Source organism: Procambarus clarkii, unplaced genomic scaffold (assembly GCF_040958095.1).
Source record: "Procambarus clarkii isolate CNS0578487 unplaced genomic scaffold, FALCON_Pclarkii_2.0 HiC_scaffold_136, whole genome shotgun sequence".
Classification (NCBI taxonomy): Eukaryota; Metazoa; Arthropoda; class Malacostraca; order Decapoda; family Cambaridae; genus Procambarus; species Procambarus clarkii.
Genome location: NW_027189169.1, coordinates 937772 through 954314, shown reverse-complemented (window position 1 = coordinate 954314; position 16543 = coordinate 937772). Strand labels below are relative to the sequence as shown.

Here is a 16543-nt window from a genome sequence, read left to right as displayed (position 1 = left end):
TGCTAGTTCGCACTTCAATGAGCGTATGGTGTGAGTATGTAGTATCTGAGATTGTAAGGTCTGGTTGATACCTGGTTGATGGGGTTCTGGGAGTTGTTCTACTACCCAAGCCCGGCCAGCCCGGTTGGTCCGGCACTCCTTGGAGGAAGCAATCTAGTTTCCTTTTGAAGATGTCATTAGTTCTGATTAGAACTAATGAGATTAGACAGAGATGGTCTCTGATTAGTTCATCATTGTTTGTGAATAACAAGTCTTTTCGTTCCTAGTTGGTTCTGTAATCTGTTGATTGAGCGAGAATTTGTCACAGAATCTCAAAAGTTCTCTGGCCTGTGGTTGGTTATCTCCGGGGTCGTTCCCTGCTATGATATTTGTGTTTGCCATTCTCCATCTTAGACTTGGTAAATTGAAATCTGAAATCTCAAGTAAATTGAAAAAGTGAGAAAATCTGTAGGAGCCAGCCAGTCGTCCGAGCGGACAGCACGCTGGACTTGTGATCCTTTGGTCCTGGGTTCGATCCAAGGCGCCGGCGAGAAACAATGGGCAGAGTTTCTTTCACCATATGCCCCTGTTACCTAGCAGTAAAATAGGTACCTGGGTGTTAGTCAGCTGTCACGGGCTGTTTCCTGGGGTGGAGGCCTAGTAGAGGACCGGGGCCGCCGGGACACTAAAAAAAAAAGCCCCGAAATCATCTCAAGATAACCATAGGTACGAATCCTCTTCATGGCTCCTACTGACTTTCTTGTTATTTTGATATTATTGGTTTGTCTTTATTGTACAATTATCTTGATGTTATTGGTTTTTCTTTGTACAATTATTTTGATGTTATTGGTTTTAATATTAATTATATATGTGACACTTTCAGATTGCTGACACTTATATTGACTCGGATAGCTACTTAGACAGCGTAATTGAAGTGAAAGATGGTAAGATATATTTATCATTTAAATTTATTTAATACATTGTAGTAAGTTACGATACAGGGAATTGACAGATGATGTACATTTAGTTAACAGCAAGTGATTTAGTTAATGACTAGTAATTTAGTTAACAACTTGTGATTTAGTGATAAGGAGGTAGTAAAGCAGATGCAAAAAATTATAAACCAATAGCTCTAACTTCAAATATCATAAAAATTTTTGGGAGAGTTGTAAGAAGTAAAATTACAAATCACATGGAATCACAACATCTACATCAGCCTGGACAACACGGGTTCAAAACAGGGTGTTCCTGCATATCACAGTTGCTAGAAAGCTATGACATGGCCTTAAGTGCCATGAAAGATGAGCAAAACACAGATCTGATATACACAGGTTTTGCAAAAGCTTTTGATAGATGTGACCATGGTGTTATTGCGCACAAAATGCGTGCAAAAGGAATTACTGGCAAAGTAGCGAGATGGATCTTCAACTTCGTAACGAACAGAACGCAGAGTGTAATAGTCACCACAGTAAAATCCGGATCATCTACTGTTAAAAGCTCAGTCTCCCAAGATACTGTAATTGATCCAGTACTTAATCTCATCCTGATATCAGACATAGACAAGAATACAAACTAAAGCACTACAGAGCACCACTTGGTTTCCGAATCCCTTGGGGACGAGACCCGTCGGTTAACATGTAAGTTCGTATGCGAGAAATAGAGGGAAAAAAATACGAAATGTAAAAAGAAATTTTTCTGAAAAATTTCTAAAAAAAACTGTAGGGGAAAAATCGACAGGTTCATAGCGTAAATGCGACCGTATTTTATTTGTACTCGCCAATAAGTGAAGTCCTGATCTGCTTTATAAAAGTCCTTAATTGTTCCTAGCTGATTATTAAGACGTCTGGCAAACATCCTCTGGATGTTTCCTGCCAGCCTGCAGGAACAGCCTGCCAGCCTGCAGGAACAGCCTGCCAGCCTGCAGGAACAGCCTGCCAGCCTGCAGGAACAGCCTGCCAGCCTGCAGGAACAGCCTGCCAGCCTGCAGGAACAGCCTGCCAGCCTGCAGGAACAGCCTGCCAGCCTGCAGGAACAGCCTGCCAGCCTGCAGGAACAGCCTGCCAGCCTGCAGGAACAGCCTGCCAGCCTGCAGGAACAGCCTGCCAGCCTGCAGGAACAGCCTGCCAGCCTGCAGGAACAGCCTGCCAGCCTGCAGGAACAGCCTGCCAGCCTGCAGGAACAGCCTGCCAGCCTGCAGGAACAGCCTGCCAGCCTGCAGGAACAGCCTGCCAGCCTGCAGGAACAGCCTGCCAGCCTGCAGGAACAGCCTGCCAACCTGCAGGAACAGCCTGCCAGCCTGCAGGAACAGCCTGCCAGCCTGCCAGCCAGCCAGCCAGCCAGCCAGCCTCTCTGCCTGTGCCAATCCCTGCCAGCCTGCCAGCCTGCCAGCCTGCTTGCCTGCCTTTCCCTCCCTCCCTAATTCTCCCATCCTCCCCTCACTACTTCCTTCCTGCCTACCTCCCCCTCCCTTTCTCACTAATTCTCCCTCTCTCTCTAATTCTCCCCCTCTCTCTCATACTGCCTTCCATCTAAGCTCCCCCATCCACCCACTAGTCAGCAATCACTGACGCAATGCGTGCATTTGGAGCCGACATGGTGCACAGATGTTTCTTGATTGTGCAGATATGTAAAACAAATTTACAGAATGAACTCTCCAGCCTTATGACAAATCAAAATAATAGGAATAATAGGCCGTGAATCTGTGAAATCACAGGGTAGAAGGCGGCAAACTGGACCATCTCCCACCCATCACCACGGGCCGGCGTGACGCTTGGGGACCGCTTCCTACCCGAACTTTATTCGTGTAACATGACTCCCCAACCCCAATCGGGAAACTGGAAGTTTCGGATAACTAAAGTTCGGAAACCAAGTGATGCTCTGTATATATAATAACAAATTTTATGCTCAAATAGCAAAAAATTTGAAAATAAACGGTAAATCCTTGTAAAGAATTCAGGCGGGATAGTCACTGGGCGCGAGGCACTTGTAAACTGAGCGGTGATCGCCATGCCACCATGCGCTAGGTTGGCCCGTACGCGTATCAACACCCTCATATCCTTAGGCAACGCTCATATCCCAATACAAATTTTCCGAGCAAATCCTGCTCGTAACCCGAAAAACTCGTAAGCCGAGGTGCCACTGTACTCAAAAGCATTGTGAATATTTCCTGGCAAGAAATGATTCAAAGAACCCTGATCTCTGGCTGGAGAAAATTATGGCCTGAATGTGTGACAGAACTAGACTTTGAGGGGTTTGAGCCTGTAAATGATGTGCCTATTGTTGAGGAAATTGTTACTCTGGGCTGCCAAATGGGCTTGTAATTGAATGGTGATGATGTGGAGGAGTTGGTGGAAGAACACAACGAAGAACTGACCACCGAAGAACTCCAAGCCCTTCAAAAGGAACAGCAAGAAGACACAGCCGAGGATGTTTCTCCAGTAGAGGAGGATGAGGCAGCAGCGAATGTCCCTTCCACAATCATTAAGAAGTGGTGTCAGATGTGGGAAGAAATGCAAACCTTTATTGAAACGACTCAGCCAGAGAAAGCTGTAGTAGGCCGTTGCATTAATCCTTTCAATGACAATGTGATGCCTCACTACAGAGACATCTTGCGAAGAAGGGAAAAACTATCATCAATGGACCGCTTTGTTGTGAGAAAATCGAGCAGCGAGCCACAACCAGGACCTAGTGGTATGCAGGCAAAACGTGCCAGAGAATGCACTCCAGAGAGGTCCTCACTGCCTGATGTTATAATGGAAGGGACTCCTCTTCCAAACAGTAACACCTCTTCTCCTCCCCCCTCCTCACCATCTTCCATATGCCAACAGCAGCCATCAGCAAGGGTAAGTAATAACTTGAACATAGTTTTGTAGTGTAGATTTTGATTAATTGGGTATACAATTTAGTTTGAAGTGAGGTTTTTGGGTAGTCAGGAATGGATTAATTAATTTTCCATTATTTCTAATGGGGAAATTAGCTTCGGTTTACAAGTTTTCGGGTTACGAGCTGTCGCCAGGAACGGATTAAACTCTTAAACCGAGGTACCCCTGTATAGCGATGGTTCACACATTTTATTATAAAAATATATCACACTACACACATTATTAATAATATTATTGCAAAAAAAAAAAGAAAAGAAAAAAAAAATCAGACATTGAAATAATTAGGTATTAATGGTATTAGGTAATAATTAGGTATTAACCACTTAACTGCGCCATCTGAGTATTCTCGGATAGTGGGAAACTGTGCCAACCGAGAAAACTCTTTATGATTTTTTTGTACCCATTCTAAATGTGTGCGCGGTTGGTTGTGTACGAAATGGATTCTTAGGACGTCCAGTGAAAGGCAATCATCTTGGAAAAAATCCCAGAATGCCCTAGGGCTGCTGGCTGGGTTAGTACTGAATGAGTAACCATGAGTGGTTCAAGCGCCTCTGGCTCTCAAACACCTGCCCGATGCGGTGTTGAAAGATAACACTCTGTTGGTGAAATTCAAACTTTATTGTTTGAAGAACATAAGGGTCATAATATTGGTGAAGCAAGGCGCAGTAAGGACCTAACACAAAGGTTGGATGCAAGTGAAACAGCACCTATGAGGACGATACAGCGAGCGTATCCAGTTGTAGCTCTGAGCACCACCCTTGCCCACGTATGCTATCTCCAATTTATTTAGATGGTACACAGATGAATCATTTTCTGCGTTCAGTGATGATGCATCTTGTACAAGTAGCATAGATGAACAGTGTTAGTGGCTTCCATGGTGGTGTTTTCCATAGATATTTTCAAGAATAGCTGAATTTCTTTTTGACTGACGGACACTTTGAGGCGTGCTGAATCTCTTCCTGTGTGGGACCTTACAAAGCAATCTTTTCACGACTACCTCACAAATGGATCTTTTCCTGTAATCTTTTCAAGACTACCTTACGTTTTACAAGTTTGGCTACATACCACCTACAGGTACTAATGCCAAGGGTGTACATGAGTGCGTTATTTGCAAGCACACAGTACGAAGAAACAGGAAGCGAAAATCTATCTGTACCGGGTGCATCGAGAGCGAAGTTGTGCTGTTTACCATGGACTACTTCGTTGATTATTACTCGCTTCCAAAGTACTGAGTGTATGTAATACAGTGTGTTACTGTGTAAATAGTGAGAGAAACTGTACATATTGTAATTTTAGTGAATTTTTAACAAGTAATATTGCAACAATAAACATTTATTGTGGACACATTACTGATACATGTATCACGGTTCCATGGATCACTACGAACTACTACTATCACTACTGTATACATATTGTAAAGGACACAAATATGCATCATATACGATAAAAAACCAAATAAAATCGCATTGGAAATACATAGAACATATAATTGAAAATATATTTGTGGCAACTCCTGGTGCTTGAATGGCCCGCACGACCGTGTCTGGGCATGTCACGCACAGGCGACCAGCCCCTGATGATGTCACAGTGCACCTTGTCCACAACCCAACAGCCAAAGTAAGTGGAATTTGGTATTTATTTTTACATAGACATGTTCAGGGAAGGGAATTTATTTATGAAGACATTTTTTTGGGGAACACTTGATTTCATGCGCACGGGGTTTTAATTTCACAATAAACTTGGCGCAGCACGGTGGTTAACCCTTAATCCTTAAAGTGCGCATCACTTCATATGAAGTGTAAATCGTTTTACCAGTCAACTGCGCTTCACTTCATATGAAGTGTATGGGTACCGCACACGATTTGAATGGCCCGCGGTGTAGCTGGGGGGTCCCATACGCTGCCCAGGGGCTCTAGTAAACAGCGGCCATTTTGAAAAAAAATCCAGCTCACGATTCGATGGCATGGGAGGCCTCAGTTTAGCGAGAGTCACCATGGCGAGCGCACGGTCAAACGCCTCACGGGCACGCACCACTCAGTCCCTCACCCCAGAGCAAATAGCCCACGAATTATTCTCTGAAGGTGAAGAAAGTGTGTTTGACGATTCAGACAACGATGAGGATTATACACAGTTGTCGGGTGATAGTAGCAGCAGCAGTGAAAGTGAGAATGACCGCCATGCCATGGCGAGGCCTATACGCTCTCCCATGCCTCCTCGCCCATTTTCTACTCCAATTCTACCACGACCTCACAGTTCCTGTGGATATTTTCTGTTTGAGGGTGACGAGTCAGAGGGAGGTGACTCCTTTTCTGGGTTTAGTGACTCAGATCAAAGTTTTATTGAGCCTGTGGCTGGTACCAGTGGTGTAACTGGGCGAGAAATTGTCGCGTCAGCAGCATCTCGCCCGGGCAAGCGCCACCGCATGGCACCACATGAGGGACCAAGACCCTCGTGTTCACGTGCACCCACCTCACGTGCACGTAGCCGCCGTGCTTCTCGCAGACGGTATTCAGCTCCTGGTCGCCGGTATGCATCGCTTCCTCGCCGTCTTTCCTCTGCATCTCGCAGGACGCCTGGTGTACTTGAGTGGAGTGATGGTGACGATTTTATTCCTAATATTCCTCACTTTGACGATAAAGATGTAGGGATTACAAACCTTTTCCCTAATCAAGGTGAGGACATGGCTGAGATGGAATATTTTACAGCATTCTATGATGAACCACTCATGGAATACATTGTACACCAAACGAACCTGCATGCTGCTTACCTGATTGAGAGGGAAATCACAGAATTTTCACGACTGCAGCGTTGGAAAAATACCACAGTGGCGGAAATGTATGTGTTTTTGGCACTCTGTTTGTTGATGAAGCACTGTCACAAACATGCAATAAATGACTATTGGAGCAAGGACAAGACAATACCAACACCTTTATTCGGGAAATATATGTCACGAGACAGGTTTCAGATACTCCTCAGGTGTCTACATTTTGGAAGTGTTCAGGACCGAACACCTGATGATAGACTGTGGCGAGTGAGGCACTACATGAACGATGTTATTGGAAAATTCAGAGATTTTTACGTACCAGCACAGAAGCTGGTGGTTGATGAATCTCTCATACTTTTCAAGGGACGTGTTCCATTCAAACAGTACATTCCCTCAAAACGAAACCGATTTGGCCTGAAATTTTTTGTTCTTTGTGATTGTGAGACAGGATACGTGTTACACATGATTCTGTACTCGGCTAGTGATGTAGACATTCCCGGTAACAACGAACATGGATTCTCGGGGAGTGTAGTGAAGACCATCATGGCTCCGTGGATGAACAAGGGACACATTTTATACACAGATAATTACTATACAAGTCCCTTGCTAGCTCGGTTCTTGCTAGAAAATAGAACCGGATTGGTTGGTACAGTAAAGCCACAACGAAGGGAAATGCCTGTGTTTGACAACGACATTGCAGTTGGTGAGTGTCAGAGAAGGAAAAGTGATAACATTCTGTCAGTTCGGTGGAAAGACAAAAGAGAGGTGAACTTGTTGACAACAATTCATGATGGAACAATGGTGAACAGTGGGAAAGTGAGCCATAAAACAAACACACCACTATATAAGCCAGACTGTGTTTTAGACTATAATATCAACATGCGGTTGATTGATAAATCAGACATGATGATTGGCACTGCAGAGTGTGTGCGGAAGACATGTAGGTGGACGAAAAAAGTGTTCTTCCATCTTGTGGACATGAGCATGCTGAACTGTTTCAACATGTACCTTGTGAGAACTGGACGTAAGCCCACTTTCCGTGACTTTGTATTTGATGCTGCAATACAGTTATTAGGAAAGTTTGCAAAAGATGTCCCAGGTATTCAGCGGCCCATCATAAACCCACTGTTGCAGCATGCTGGTACTCCACGCCTCGCTCACACTGAAGGCTTCCTAGCACACAAACTTAAGTATTTGCCACCTGGTGTGAAGCATGCAATAGCCCAACGTGATTGCTATGTGTGTAAAACAACGACACGTAGAGACAAGAAACGGAAGCTTGTGCAAACATGGTGTGAAACGTGTGGTATCCCATTATGTGCTGTCGACTGCTTCAATGACTACCACAGTCTAGAAATCTTCTAAGTGTGCTTCAAAGTGTGTATAGCATGTGCGAGTGTGTAAATATGTAAACATATAAGCAGATAGCGTGTGCGTGTGTGTAAATATATACAAATATAAGCAGAACATACAATATAATAGACTGTAATGACATATTATATTGCCGTAATTGAAAACATTTGTGTGCGCCTGTGTATACTCAAATATGCAACAATTATTGATACAAAATATGTTCAAACAGTATTTGAAACACAATTAGTGAAAAAAAATTAGATAAAATGCGCTTAGACATTGTAAATAAATAGCGCGAAAATATATTTGTGGCAACTCTGGCTGTTTGAGGACCGCGCGCAACATCTCCCGGGCGTGTACTGCATGAGCGAACATGCAGTTTGTGACGTCATCACCGAGCTTCTCGGCTCTATTGCAACAAAAGTAAGTACAGTAGAATTATTTTTTTATTTTTCCCGTGATCAGTGAACAGAACTTAACAGATTAGCAAAAAAAAAAAATTTTTTTTTTTTTCAAAATGACATGCGCCTGTGTGGATAGCAGGATATTAGACCCCGAGCATGTTAAGGGTTAACATGCTCGGGGTTTAACCCTTAACGTGCTCGGGGTCTAATATCCTGCTATCCACACAGGCGCATGTCATTTTGAAAAAAAAAAAAATTTTTTTTTTTTGCTAATCTGTTAAGTTCTGTTCACTGATCACGGGAGAAATAAAAAAAAATTCTATTGTACTTACTTTTGTTGCAATAGACCTGAGAAGCTCGGTGATGACGTCACAATCTGCATGTTCGCTCATGCAGTACACGCCCGGGAGGTGTTGCGCGCGGTCCTCAAACAGCCAGAGTTGCCACAAATATATTTTCGCGCTATTTATTTACAATGTCTAAGCGCATTTTATCTAATTTTTTTTCACTAATTGTGTTTCAAATACTGTTTGAACATATTTTGAATCAATAATTGTTGCATATTTGAGTATACACAGGCGCACACAAATGTTTTCAATTACGGCAATATAATATGTCATTACAGTCTATTATATTGTATGTTCTGCTTATATATGTATATATTTACACACACGCACACGCTATCTGCTTATATGTTTACATATTTACACACTCGCACACGCTATACACACTTTGAAGCACACTTAGATTTCTAGACTGTGGTAGTCATTGAAGCAGTCGACAGCACATAATGGGATACCACACGTTTCACACCATGTTTGCACAAGCTTCCGTTTCTTGTCTCTACGTGTCGTTGTTTTACACACCAAGCAATCACGTTGGGCTATTGCACGCTTCACACCAGGTGGCAAATACTTAAGTTTGTGTGCTAGGAATCATCATCAGTCTATCATCAGGTGTTCGGTCCTGAACACTTCCAAAATGTAGACACCTGAGGAGTATCTGAAACCTGTCTCGTGACATATATTTCCCGAATAAAGGTGTTGGTATTGTCTTGTCCTTGCTCCAATAGTCATTTATTGCATGTTTGTGACAGTGCTTCATCAACAAACAGAGTGCCAAAAACACATACATTTCCGCCACTGTGGTATTTTTCCAACGCTGCAGTCGTGAAAATTCTGTGATTTCCCTCTCAATCAGGTAAGCAGCATGCAGGTTCGTTTGGTGTACAATGTATTCCATGAGTGGTTCATCATAGAATGCTGTAAAATATTCCATCTCAGCCATGTCCTCACCTTGATTAGGGAAAAGGTTTGTAATCCCTACATCTTTATCGTCAAAGTGAGGAATATTAGGAATAAAATCGTCACCATCACTCCACTCAAGTACACCAGGCGTCCTGCGAGATGCAGAGGAAAGACGGCGAGGAAGCGATGCATACCGGCGACCAGGAGCTGAATACCGTCTGCGAGAAGCACGGCGGCTACGTGCACGTGAGGTGGGTGCACGTGAGGTGGGTGCACGTGAACACGAGGGTCTTGGTCCTTCATGTGGTGCCATGCGGTGGCGCTTGGCCGGGCGAGATGCTGCTGACGCGACAATTTCTCGCCCAGTTACACCACTGGTACCAGCCACAGGCTCAATAAAACTTTGATCTGAGTCACTAAACCCAGAAAAGGAGTCACCTCCCTCTGACTCGTCACCCTCAAACAGAAAATATCCACAGGAACTGTGAGGTCGTGGTAGAATTGGGGTAGAAAATGGGCGAGGAGGCATGGGAGAGCGTATAGGCCTCGCCATGGCATGGCGGTCATTCTCACTTTCACTGCTGCTGCTACTATCACCCGACAACTGTGTATAATCCTCATCGTTGTCTGAATCGTCAAACACACTTTCTTCACCTTCAGAGAATAATTCGTGGGCTATTTGCTCTGGGGTGAGGGACTGAGTGGTGCGTGCCCGTGAGGCGTTTGACCGTGCGCTCGCCATGGTGACTCTCGCTAAACTGAGGCCTCCCATGCCATCGGATCGTGAGCTGGATTTTTTTTCAAAATGGCCGCTGTTTACTAGAGCCCCTGGGCAGCGTATGGGACCCCCAGCTACACCGCGGGCCATTCAAATCGTGCGCGGTACCCATACACTTCATATGAAGTGAAGCGCAGTTGACTGGTAAAACGATTTACACTTCATATGAAGTGATGCGCACTTTAAGGGTTAATATCCTGCTATCCCCACAGGCGCATGTCATTTTGAAAAAAAAAAAAATATTTTTTCTTTCTAACTTGTTAATTTGTGTTCACTGATCACGGGAAAAATAATAAAAAAATCGTAAGTGGCATATATTGCCCGCTATAGGGCAGGGAAGTCTGGCAAATTATAGGCGCTGACTCAGCGTGCGTCCCAGGCGGTCTGTTGCTCGCAAGCTGTCAGGCCAGAGTTGCCACAAAGAGATAATTACCGAATTATTTCAATGTCTCTGATTGATTTTTCATACTTTTTTTGCTGTAATATTATTCAATAGTGTGTAGTTTGATATATTTATATAATAAAATGAGTGAATCATTGCTGTACTCAAAAATATGGTGTGCATATTGTTGATTCAATTATGTTCATCAATCAGTGAACAAATACTTTGTCGGTTATTACACTATAAGCACAGGTTATATATAAGTATTTGCATGTTTTGTTCACTATAACGAACCACTAAGTAGCTATTATGAGTCAAAAGGTAATGAGGAGTGACCGCCGTGTACCAGCCAGCCACTCCCACCCTCCCTCCAGTCATCTGACTCACCCTCATTCTCCTCCCACAATAATGTTTTTGCTATAATTCACTATATACAGACGTTATATATAAGTATCTACATGTTTTGTTCACCATAACTGTACATCTAAGCTTGTATGGTGAGTAAAGGCACAGAGATGTGGCTACTCACACAGTCAGCTGATCGGCGGCCGCCCTCAATGTCAGACGCACTAATATTTCTCCTCCAACAATACTGTGTGGTGTTATTACGCTATATATCTTATATACAGACGTTATATATAAGTATCTACATGTTTTGTTCATCATAACTGTACATCTAAGCTTGTATGGTGAGTAAAGGCACAGAGATGTGGCTACTCACACAGTCAGCTGATCGGCGGCCGCCCTCAAGGCCAGACGCACTAATATTTCTCCTCCAACAATACTGTGTAGTGTTATCACGCTATATACACACATTATATATAAATATCTACCTGTTTTATTCATCATACTTGTACAAATAAACTGGTATGGTGCCCAAAGACCATCGTGGTAACCAGTAAACAACACCGTCGTCTGCACGGTGGCGTCGTGCAGACGACGCCACCGCCCTCACCAAAATGGCGGCTCCAAACATTCTCTTGCTGTTTATACCCTCTATACACACGTTATATATAAGTATCTACATTTGTGTTCACCATAGCGAACCACTAAGCTGGTATGGTGAGTGCAGTCAATAAAAGGTGGCCACACACAGTCAAAATACATCGCCACCACCCTCCCTCACACAGCATTACACCTCCTTCCATGGCGCACAGCGCTAAATATCACCACAATCCTGCTATTATCAGAACCCTGGTCAGTTTTATCACAGTCAGGGGTCTTCTGTAATAATATCATCGCTACATAATAGCATGAACAAGTATAATTTGGCATTTTTAGGCGATGCTGTGGTCACAAGCTGAACAGCAGTGCTGTTAGCTCATGCTGCGTGCGTCAAGCTTGGTTGCTCACTCAATACTGAGGCCAATAACACCCGGGAGATTGGCCCACGATTTTTAAAAAAAATGGCGTCTGTTTACAAGAGCCCTGATGAAGGTGTGGTGAACCCTGTGTATCCGCGGGCTGTTTAAATCTTGCGTAGTACTCCAACACATCATATGACGTGATGCGCAGTTTACTGGAACAACGTCCAGCACGTCATATGATGTGATGCGCACTTTAAGGGTTAAAGGTATTAGGTATTAGGTAATAATTAAGTTTTGGCAACTCACGCCTGACAGCTCAGGCTGAGCTGACCGCCTCTGACGATTACTTTGCCAACGCCTCACTTTTGCCAGACTTCCTTGAACTATTACGGCCAAAATATGTCTCCAACAATTTATTTTTTATTTTTCCCGTGATCAGGGAACACAGAATACTTCTATAAGATGAAATATTTTTGGAATTTTTTTTTTGCGTCTGTGAGTGTTGTAAGGCATATAGCGCTGAGCAGTTTAAGGGTTAAGTAAGAATTACTCGTTCAAGCTGTCACTGAGACCGGGCTTCGGGAGGTGACTGTCATCAACTATAATTCACCAAAGTGTAAACAGTTATTAGGTATTTTGTTGACCAGACCACACAGTAGAAGGTGAAGGGACGACAACGTTTCGGTCCGTCCTGGACCATTCTGAAGTCGATCAACTTGAGAATGGTCCAGGACGGACCGAAACGTCGTCGTCCCTTCTCCTTCTAGTGTGTGGTCTGTTCAACATACTTTAGCCACGTTATTGTGACTCATCGCCTGCATTAGGTGTTTTATTTTGCTTAACTATTGTTTTCAGGGAGAAGGGGTTGACGAATGATAAAATGGTGTCAGGGGAGGTAGATGATGTCATTGGTAAGGATTGGTGTCAGGGGGCAAGTGGTGTCATCAGTGGCAGTTTAGGTAAGGGGGCAGGTGAAGTTATTGGTGTCAGAGAAGCCTGGTGGTGTCAATGGTGGAAGTTGTTGTCATGGGAGGCAGATAGGGTCTGTGGTGGAAGGTGGTGTCAGGGGAAGCAGGTGGTGTCAGTAGTGGAAGTTGTTGTCATTACATAAAATATCATAAAACTCCTTAAGTGTGTGTGTGTGCCGAATTTTAAATCTATGTGTTTTCAGCTAGAAATTTTTCCCCATTTTCAACAGAGCCAATAAATGATTGTATGGAAGAAATTGATGAGAACTACTATGCTACGTGTGCTAAAAAAGAAACTGCCGCAAAACACCAGGTACATATTAACGATGCCTCTTCATACTTGGCATGCAATCCATCCATCAATACCCAGGTGAGAAGCTGTTAAGTTTAGGTAGTGTTTTTTGTTTGTCATTAATTGGACAGATTTTGTTTAGTGTACAGTATACTTTACTCTTTAGCTGGTGTACAGTATACTTTGCTCTTTAGCTGGTGTACAATATACTTTGCTCTTTAGCTGTTGCTGATATACAGTATACTTTACTCTTTAGCTGGTGTACAGTATACTTTACTGTTGTGCATGTGCTGGGAGACACGTGCGTGTCCACAATCCTCAAAAAATATTTAATATCTTAAGACATTTAATTTTAGAAGGATGAAACATAAGTGATATTTTGAGGTGTAGCACATGTGTTAGCAAAAATCAAATATTGTGATTGACATGGACCCTTGTGTTAAGTAGTCAATAAGTATACCACACACCACATAGGTACCTTGCCTTACCTTACCTCGCCTGGTTGGGCTACTTCGCGCCTGGTTGGGCTACTTCTCGCCTGGTTGGGCTACTTCTCGCCTTGTTGGCCTACTTCGCTACTTCTCGCCTTGTTGGGCTACTTCTCGCCTTGTTGGCCTACTTCGCGCCTGGTTGGGCTACTTCTCGCCTGGTTGGGCTACTTCTCGCCTTGTTGGGCTACTTCTCGCCTTGTTGGCCTACTTTCTTTCGCGTCCTGCGCATGCGCCGTGGGAGTTTGTTTTGGTTCCGGGTGGTGTGCACACGTGTTCTGCTTCCATTTCTCTCGGGGGGGCTTCGCCTCTCGCTCTTTTCTTAATCCAATCCGTGCCCCGTTGCTTTGGGGGTGTTCTGGGGTGCCGCTGTGGGGAAATCATGAGGTTTTTCCCTGCGTTCTAGGGTGGGGAGCCTCCTTCGCTGCTCCACTCCTCTCCAGCATGGGCGCATTGGCCGCCTCCGGCGGATACGGACTCGAACGCTTGCGTCATGGCCCTTCAGGGCCTATGTTCTGCAGGTGAGTTGGTGTGGTTTTGGCGTCTCCTTCGTCCTGATGCTGTTTTTGTTTTTGGAAGTAGGAATGGGTGTACATACATACTTGAGAACGTGGACCGTATCACCCGAGGTGCCTACTGCAGGGCTATTAGCCCATACTGGGCAGCTCTTGTTCTCTCCACCTGATTCCTTCCTCGGTTCACGGGTGTCTGCGGGTGGACTCTTGTCCCTTCCGAGGCGGTTCCTGCCTGTACTCCTTCTGCCCCTCTCCTATGCTTGTCTAACCTTGTTTGAGTTCGGGGCCCCGCCTCCACCTTGTTCCGCAGTGCAACGGTGGGGGGTGCCTGTTTGGTAGTAAGTTTTCCTGTGTCGGAGGTTTTGTGTTCGCCTCCTTGTGCTTGCAGGTTGGGTTCTGGCTCTTTGTTTCCGCCTCTCCTCTGTCGTTTGCCTGTCGGGCGGATTCTGTGCTTCTTGGGCACTCTCATCTCTGCTCTTGGGGCTGTGTATGGGATCAGCCCATGTTGGGCTGCCTAATGTGTTCCTTTGATTGCCTGTTACACTGCACACATTTCTTCTACCGTCCATGTGGCTCAGTTGGGTGCTCGGTTTCCGCCTGTGTCCCCTTGTGTGTCACTCGTGTACGATTTATCTATCTTCTCTGTCGCTTCCTCGGGGAGTGTGGTGACGTTTTGCTGCCGTTTTGGTACTGCAGCTGCGTGTCGGGGTTGGTTGTAGCGTTATGTTCGGCCCTTCCGTGCTCCCTCTGGGACTCTCCTTTCTCCTGTCTTGCTGTGCCGGGCCTGGTTTTTCCATGTTCCTTGGATTCACTGTCTTGTCCTCGTCTCATTGTGCTGGCTGGGGATGAGCTTGGGGTCTTCGTCTCACCTCTCGCCTATCCTCCGGTTTCGGTTCAAGTTCCAGAGCCTAGTGGGCTCCCTTCCTTTGTGTTTTTCACGGCTGCCCCGTGTTTTTTCTTGACGCTGGGGCTTTGAGGGGACAGCTTGGCCCCGGAGCCTGCAGGGTGGGTTCCCGGGGCTGGGGTGGGGCTCAAGTGAGGGGCCTCAGGCCCCGTTGGTCCCCGCCGGGGTGTTTCTACCCCTCTGGGGGGGACTTGCAGTTTTGTGGTGTGGGGTTTTCCGTTCCCCCTCTCCGCACGTGCTTTGTGGGCGTCGGCCCCTCCCTGGGCTCGGTTTCCTTGTCCGTTGTGCCCGTTGTTTCCGTCCTGTCGGTGGGTGCTTTTCTACGATCTTCGCCCCTTTTTTCCGGGACGGGCCTTCTCTGTCATGTCCCCCTCTTCTTGGGATTTCTGCATGACTTTTGGTCTCGGGTGTGACGGTGTTTTAGTGCCTTTGTCCTTTGTGTTTGCTTCTTTTTGTTCTCGAAGGTTCGGGACGGTTTTGCTCCTTCCCGTTTTCTGGTGTGTCTGTTGTCATTCGGTTGAGCTTCCCTCCGGTCCTTTCTAGGGCTTGTGGGTCCTCTTCCCGGCAGCTTCTGGGTGTTGGCCTTTTTGTTCTTTTGTGACTATCTCTTCTCTTCACACTGTCTCGGCGCTACTAGTTTTCCTGGGAGCGATTTTGCTCCTCTTAATGAGTCTTTTCGCTCCTGCCCTTCTGCGGGATGTTGGTGCGGGGCGCTCCTTATGCGAGTTCCTTCCCTGTCAGCTCTACTTGTGGAGATGGACTCGCACACTTGTGGCATTTTGGTTTTGGTCCTGCGTTTTCTTTTCCCTCCTAGGGCTGTCATAGGATTGGCTTGCGGAGGATGTAGAGGCGCTTGGGGTTGTTCCTGGGTCTGGCACCTTGGTTTCTGCTGCTAGCTTTCGGTATCGATATTCCTTCTGCGCCGTTTCGCAGGTTGTATCGTGCGTTGTTACACCTCCGGCCTGCTTATGCACTGCCTGTGTCGTCCTGGTCTTTGGACAGGGTGCTCTCCTGTTTTTCTTCTCCTTGGGGTCAGGTTTGCTTTGCCTTGGTTTTCTTTTTGTGTTGGCATTCGCCTCTGGGGGTCGTGTGGCAGAGCTTCTTGCTCTTCTCAGGCGCAGTGGTTTTTGGCTCCTATGGTCGTGATCATAGGTTTCTTCGTCTGCGGCCGTTCTCCCTTTTTTCTGGCGAATGATATACCTTGGGTTGTTGTCTCGACTTCGTGTTGAGGAGTGATTCATCGACCGCCTCCCGGGTATGTCCCCTTGTTTTCTTAGGTAG

General features: G+C 45.4%; 1 protein-coding gene across 3 annotated transcripts in view; it reads left to right on the top strand.

Annotated features, from left to right (window-relative positions):
• The window catches only part of LOC123756891 (piggyBac transposable element-derived protein 4), a 244916-nt gene that overhangs the window by 125669 nt on the left and 102704 nt on the right, over window positions 1-16543 (top strand). Inside the window, exons 3-4 of one of the 3 annotated variants that reach the window (XM_045740303.2) lie at window positions 863-923; window positions 13294-13433. In XM_045740303.2, the coding sequence (XP_045596259.2) occupies window positions 863-923; window positions 13294-13433 (201 nt within the window). Of the gene's footprint in view, window positions 1-862; window positions 924-13293; window positions 13434-16543 lie in introns of those variants that run through there. The other 2 variants (XM_045740304.2, XM_069320453.1) reach the window with 2 other exon arrangements.